At 43.0% G+C, this 7,179-nt stretch overlaps 1 protein-coding gene across 1 annotated transcript in view; it reads right to left on the reverse strand.

The window, feature by feature from the left end:
* The window catches only part of kdrl (kinase insert domain receptor like), a 53,164-nt gene that overhangs the window by 44,967 nt on the left and 1,018 nt on the right, over positions 1 to 7,179 (reverse strand). The window contains exon 2 of the mRNA XM_084041528.1: positions 236 to 332. Coding sequence (XP_083897654.1) covers positions 236 to 332 — 97 coding nt within the window. The remainder of the gene's footprint in view (positions 1 to 235; positions 333 to 7,179) is intronic.

Here is a 7,179-nt window from a genome sequence, read left to right on the forward strand (position 1 = left end):
TGTTGTGTTGCTCAATTAATAGGATGGTGGAAGGAGGAAGGGTTGGGAAGGGATGGGATGATGAAAGGTGGGTAGAGGGAGAAGGGTGGGGGATACTGGAGTTCAATTATGTTGATTACACTGCTTGAGATGTGTATTTGATTCCTTCTGAAAAAAAATCTATAAAAATTGAATGAGGAAGAAAGAAAAAAGCGAAAATGGCAGATCTAAAAGCTCACTGTGAGCTTGGAGTTACCTGCACATGATTGTGAGCGATCCCCCGCTGTGGTGCATCTGTGGATTTTCAGAGGGCAGCATTATAGGTGCTGGCAAGTTCTGTCTGCCCAGAAGTCCTGCAGAAACATACATGGGAGGGGCGGATTTTTAAGACACGTTATTTTTTAATCTGGAGTTCAAAACACAATATGAGGGACAGACCACACACACACACACACACACACACACACACACACACACACACACACACACACACACACACACACACACACACACACACACACACACACACACACACACACACACACACACACACACACACACACACACACACACATGGATAGCTGATGAGCAGTGCCAGTGTGTGTATCAGTATGAACACGATTATAAAATCTGCACGTTTATAGCCAAATTTATTGTTGTTGGTCTGTTCTCATTTGTCGTGACTAAATTGCCATATGATTGTTGTCATCGGATACCCAGTTGTCTCTCATTATGTCTGCAAACTGCCAGCAAGTTGGTTCAATTAAACTGCTGGAAATAAAAGCTTAGTCAGAATGACTATGAATTTGATCCTGGAGAGTTGTTTCCTGGAGATAAATAAATGCTAGGGTTAGGTAGAGTGTGTCACTGTACCGTCGGCGTGACTGTGCATATGTAATATCTGTGTTCTCTGTTCTGTCACTACTGTGTACTGAAAAACAAGCAAGTGCATGCACACACACGCACAAAGACACACACACACACACACACACACACACACACACACACACACACACACACACACACACACACACACACACACACACACACACACACACACACACACACACACACACACACACATCTTTACAGTGTCACTTGAACAGTTTTGAACCACATCCTTATAAAAACAACATTTTCCCATGAATCTGTGCAACCTGTGCGTTCACTTTGTGCTGGTCTGCCTGTGCTTCTTACGCGGGTGTCTCTCTGCTGTAGGGGGTTGCGGTACCTACTGGGAAAGGCAGGATGCTGAATGGATAGCTGATGAGCAGTGCCGGTGCGTGTATCAGTATGTGTAGGATAGAGAGAGAGAGAGAGAGAGAGAGAGAGAGCGAGAGAGATGGTGGAGTTGGACACGGTGTACAGTCGTGACCTTCAACTGAGAGGGGTCAGTCCCAGGGTGAACCGGGTGTGGACCCAGATAAGCCCCTCCAAAACCAGCTTCTACCCCCAGCTGTGTGGGTGCTTACTTCCCAGTTATATAACAACCCCACCCCCACTGCACACTATACACATGCACCTGTCATGCATTAGATTTTTTGCATTTACCAGTGACCTTGTTCAAGCTCTGGATGCTAATCTCACATCTGTAAGGGGAAAAGGGAGTCTGAATGGGCGGGTTCTTACTTCTTACAACCAGCTGTAACTGTCGATAGGTCCTTTGCACTGGGCTCTGCAAAGGAAACGCTGTCATTCTCCATGCTGTCCTAGAGGTGTGACAGACCCAAGACCGATTTCCTTCTTTTCACTGGGTTCTCCCAGGCTGTTTGCAGGGAGCCCCATCATTGTGTCGTGACACATTTATTAAATCCCCTCTTTTGATATGATTGTGGCATGGCACTGTTATTAGTATCATAGAAATGAGAAAGTCAATAGAATTACACAACAGCTTAGTCCCTGGCTGTCATGCACTCACCTGGGCTTGCACACGCACGCACGCACGCACGCACGCACGCACGCACGCACGCACGCACACACACACACGCGCACACACACGCGCACACACACGCGCACACACACGCGCACACACGCATACACCCCAGACCCCAGTATGTGTTTCTATTCTGAACAGCTGCTGCACAAGAATGAGCTGACCATGCCAATGTTGGCACTCAATATCAACTTCCTCACACAATGTTATAGCATCATTGTTTTATTGTCCAAGGTTATTTGGAGGGGAAGGGACTTGGCTTGTGTTCTTTCATATTATTCTGCTCCCATCAGAATACCACATACAGTACTGCTGTCTCAGTGTGATATTAGATTAATGTAAGCCTAACATCCTGATCCAAGAACACGATTATAAAATCTGCACGTTTATAGCCAAATTTATTGTTGTTGGTCTGTCCTCATTTGTCGTGACTAAATTGCCATATGATTGTTGTCATAGGATACCCAGTTGTCTCTCATTATGTCTGGAAACTACCAGCAAGTTGCTTCAATTAAACTGCTGGAAATAAAAGCTTAGTCAGAATGACTATGAATTTGATCCTGGAGAGTTGTGAAATAAATGCTAGGGTTAGGTAGAGTGTGTCACTGTACCGTCGGCGTGACTGTGCATGTAACATCTGTGTTCTCTGTTCTGTCACTACTGTGTACTGAAAAACAAGCAAGTGCATGCGCACACGCACAAAGACACACACACACGCACACTTTACCATCAACTACAACTTGACCTTGGACCTTGTTAGTGGGCAAACCATCTCTTTAAACCAGGCCAGTATGTCTCCACATTAACACACTACAGATGAGTGAATCCCCCAAGGCAACTTAAAAGACCCCTCTCCTTCCATTCGGTCCCTGTCTCCCTACACCCATAACCCCCGCAATCAAATCCTCCACCTGCCCCAATGGCTGCCCAACGCTGACCTCAGCAAGCCCCCCCACCCCCCCCAACCACCACCACCACCACCAAAAACAGCTGTGTGCTGAAATTTCTCCAGCATTTCGGCTGAAAAATGGCAGAGACGGTGCTTATTGTGATGGTTCAGGGGGGTCCAGGGCTGGTTCTCATTAGAAGACATTAAGAAGAGGACAGGCATGGAACAAACAGAGAAGGGGGGAAGAGAGAGAGAAAAAGAGAGAGAGGCACTTCAAGCTAAGTTTCCATACCTCAGACAATTGGCCGGTTCTTGGGCCAGTCATCATGAGCATACAATTGTAGATGATAATTGAAACACGGCCTTAGACTTCTCTAGGATTCCTTTTATAGGCCCTTGTCCTCATGTGGCATATGAGAATGGGAAGCAGCACAGGGCACTGGAGTTTGCAAAGTTGCATATGTTTGGCAAACATATGCAGTAGATTCACATCAAGCCCGGAAATGAAGACTTTAACTTTCGCTTCACGCAATGTTGTACTCCAAGATCTGCTCTGCGCTATTCTGAAATGTTTGTGGTCCAGAGAATTCAATACAAATATTTAGTCTGAACGAAAGGACAAGGACTCCAAACAACATCCAGCAAATCCTAACCCGGAGAGTTTTTCCAACCAAACTGTCCAAGTTAGGAAATAAATATATAAATCCTAAGTTGATCATCAGTTTTTCATTTACGCCTTCTGTAACTAAAAAAAGCTTACATGGAACTAGTCGATAACAACTGTTTTTTTATGCAAGTACTGTAGTTTCCAAAAGCACCTGGAAGTGCAGATCTGTGTAAGCTATGGAAATATCATATTTAGTTTAATAGCTTTCCACTTAGAGGACATACAATTCTAAATGAGCACTGGAATGATTTAAGTCAAACTTTCATTGCGGCTGCCCAGCCATAATTTTTTTGCTTTGGGGCAAGCCAAACACCATTGTTTTCAAAAACGGAATCTCAATGACCCAATGGTAAGGTTATGAGCGTGTGTCGGCAGCCTTGTGATTTCTCCTGGGCAAGTGTGTAATAAAAGCCACTGTTACTGTAAGATATGACTGTACTATCACTGAGTTTTTACCGGAAACCCCAAGTCACAACCCTTCAAGTGCTGGGCATAATGTACGGAATTCCCTACTCCTTTGCAGTGCGTACACATCATCTCGATGTACTTTCCGGCACACCATCAAACAGGGAGACAGTCTCTGGAGTGAGCGGAGAGAGGATCTTTTTTTGGTGTTTCAAGGTAAAAACACAATACAGCATAATGACTCACTTGTTTAACCTTGCCACTCCATTTCTTTGTACTTCTAAATGTGAACTACAAAAGCAATAGAAAGGACAGACAGGGAGGCTACTTCTTTTAAAGAGAGCGGGGTCAGAGGCTGATGAATCATCTGTAGGCTGGAGTGTGTCCATGGATACAGCAGTGCAACAGTAGCTAGTGTGTGGGTAGCCAGCAAGTGGACAACTGAGAGTAGTTTCCTGTCTTTGTGCCTGGGAGTTGGTGCACATTCAGCTTAGCCTAATAATAATAATAGCCTAATAATGTGAATTACACTAACACAATGGAATATAGAATTATCGTCTTTTATATCATTATCATTATTATTTTTTACAAATAATACATTTAAAAGAAGTCTACTTTATTTGCTGTTACCTAAGTAATAAAAAAAGCAATAGAAGAGAAATAGCAATATTCTGAGCAACCATTATCCATTACAAAGCCTTTCCCCATAGTTGAGACAACATGGTTTTGTGAGGTAAAAAAACGGTTATAGTCAATCATACCGTTATATCTGTCAAGTTCATTGGCTAAAACCAAATACAATATATATGCCATACAATAGTCCCTCACTGAAAATAACACAATTTCAATTAAATGTTTAAGTTAGAAAATCTGTTATTGTCATACAACTATTGGGATTTAAGGTGTGACAAAACAGCTACCCTACTGCTCTTTGTGCTATTGTTTGTCATTTCATGGTACAATATGTTGCCTATGTCAGGGGTAGACAAACAGACAAGAGACAAATTCATAAGGAGTTCTAAACCTTGCTGAACGGTTTACAACATTGGGTTGATACCGTTGACAAGAGTTGGGAGCACCTGCCAAAATAAGAAGTGGCCAGAGTACTACAGCTGACTGGTCTGTATGATCTCCAAGTCCCGGACTGAATTCACCCGACATTGGGTTCTTTGGAAACCCCTCCACTTTGCCAATTGCAAGGTTAAGACAACAGCTAAAGAGTGCCTTTTTTATTAGCCGTGTATAAGTCTTCTGAGATTTGGAAACAAAATGCCCCAGACTCCCCTTTAAAAAAGCAAAATAAAGTAACATCTGGCCATGATGGGTGGGCAAATCCAGGTTATACAGAGTTGAGCATCGCAAACAAGAGATATCTCCAGCACAAGATTCCTAACCTTGTTCCATAACAAGTGAGATTAGGACTAGCCAACAGACAGAAGCTCCTCGAAATTGAAATTTCATGCAAGGTTAAAACAAAATATATTGCTGGCTCAGAGTGTATTATCAATAGTTATAGACAGGATGCTCATATCATCCCATGTTAAGAACTGCAATAAGGACCAACATTATACATAATACCTCCCAGCGTAACTGATAGACTTTTGCTTAATAGTTTACAATATCCTATAGAATCCCTCATGTATGTATATCAGAGCTGTGTGTGCGCGCGCGCATGCATGGCGAGTGCACTTGGACGACCTCTTATTGCTCCCATTTTCCACTCCATCTCAAAATGTGAAAGCAGTGGAGAAAACTCAAAGACAAATTAGCTGGAGCATAGACTCCTACCCTTGAGAGATTAGTCCACATGAAATACTGGATCAAAAAATGTCTGGATAGTTTGGGGTGTAGGCTAGGTATTACGTATTATTATAACATTTCAGGTTTACAATTGCTATGAAAGGGAACCTAAAATAAGAATGTATTTTCTCCACCTTGTGTTTTTGTATTGCTTATGTGTATTCAACCTACCCAAAGCCACTGACATTTACTCCATTTACTAAAACAATACAAGTATTTTAATACTTGAGTGACTAAAACAATAGCCTATAAGTCTAGAGTTTCATCTCTCCAGGGTCTTATTCAACAACGGATAGCCTCATTTACAAATCATGAGGGAGATGGGGAGTGTTTTAAGAATTTTAGATTCCCAATAATATAGCTGACAGGACACCATAAAAATGTTTTTCTTAGAAATAATTAATATGCACTATTGAAAAATAAAGGAGCAAGACATATTCAACGCCTGACAGAATCCCCCATTCTCTCAGCATTCAGAAACAAAGCTCTCCTTACGCTGTACTACCTCTGCATGGTATTGGAGATGGCATTTGACATTGAATGACACAAGGAGTTTCGCTAAGAAATCTTTGCTCAGGTAGCGTGTCACATTTCCGTGACCTCTACCGGCCAGAACAATTCCAGGGTGCCTCTTGCTCCAACGTCCGCTTCCTCCTTGTGTCTTTCCCACGCTCTGCATGTGGATAGTGAAGGAAATCAACGCAAAAACACAGCAGAGCAGACAAAGCTACAAGGGGCTGAAGGTGTTTGTTGTGGAGGCGGCGGAGGGGGTGGGGATGTCAGTATTTCCTCTGTTTGGATGTGCACTTTGTTTGGACATAATAGTGAGGAGGAAGGCATCTGCCTATCTCTGCGGTGCATCAAGGCAAGGCTAAATGTGGGGGAACAAACAAGCACCTTTTATAGAGACATCAACATCATGGAGCTGTCAAGCAATGACAGTTGCTGTAGCCTACAACTGTCATGATGTTTACCTACCCACCTTTCACAGGAGAACAGGAACAGGAATAAACCTGAGCCACAATATCAAATGCACTATGCAGGCAGCCGATATTTTAGAATAATTTAAGTGAACTATTTCCAAATTCTCACTTAAATATCCAGCTTCACAATGTGCAATATAAAACCTAAGCTTAGAATACAGTTTACTAATAATCAGTAGCAGTGGAGCTCAAAGCACTCCAGAGCAGTGGTTCTCAAGGTGAAGTCCAGGGACCCGCAGGGTTACTTGGGGGGGTTTCAAATAGGTCTGTAACTCTGAGTGTACAAATGGAACCAAATGGACCCGTAAGGGTGCATTTGGTTCCATTTGTACACTCTCAGAGTTATGGTGGTCCTTGAAATTATAAAGTTTGAGAACCACTGCTCCAGAGGATACATCTCCCTTCACAATCCATATCAACTAAACGTCCAATTAGCTTACTATAGGGTGAGGCTACCTCTAGCGGCCAATGCAATAACTGCACACCCAAATGAAAGTCTACCTGTTGGCTCGCTGATTCTGCT

Source organism: Gymnoscopelus microlampas, assembly GCF_963454915.1.
Source record: "Gymnoscopelus microlampas genome assembly, chromosome: 18".
NCBI classification, from domain to species: domain Eukaryota; kingdom Metazoa; phylum Chordata; class Actinopteri; order Myctophiformes; family Myctophidae; genus Gymnoscopelus; species Gymnoscopelus microlampas.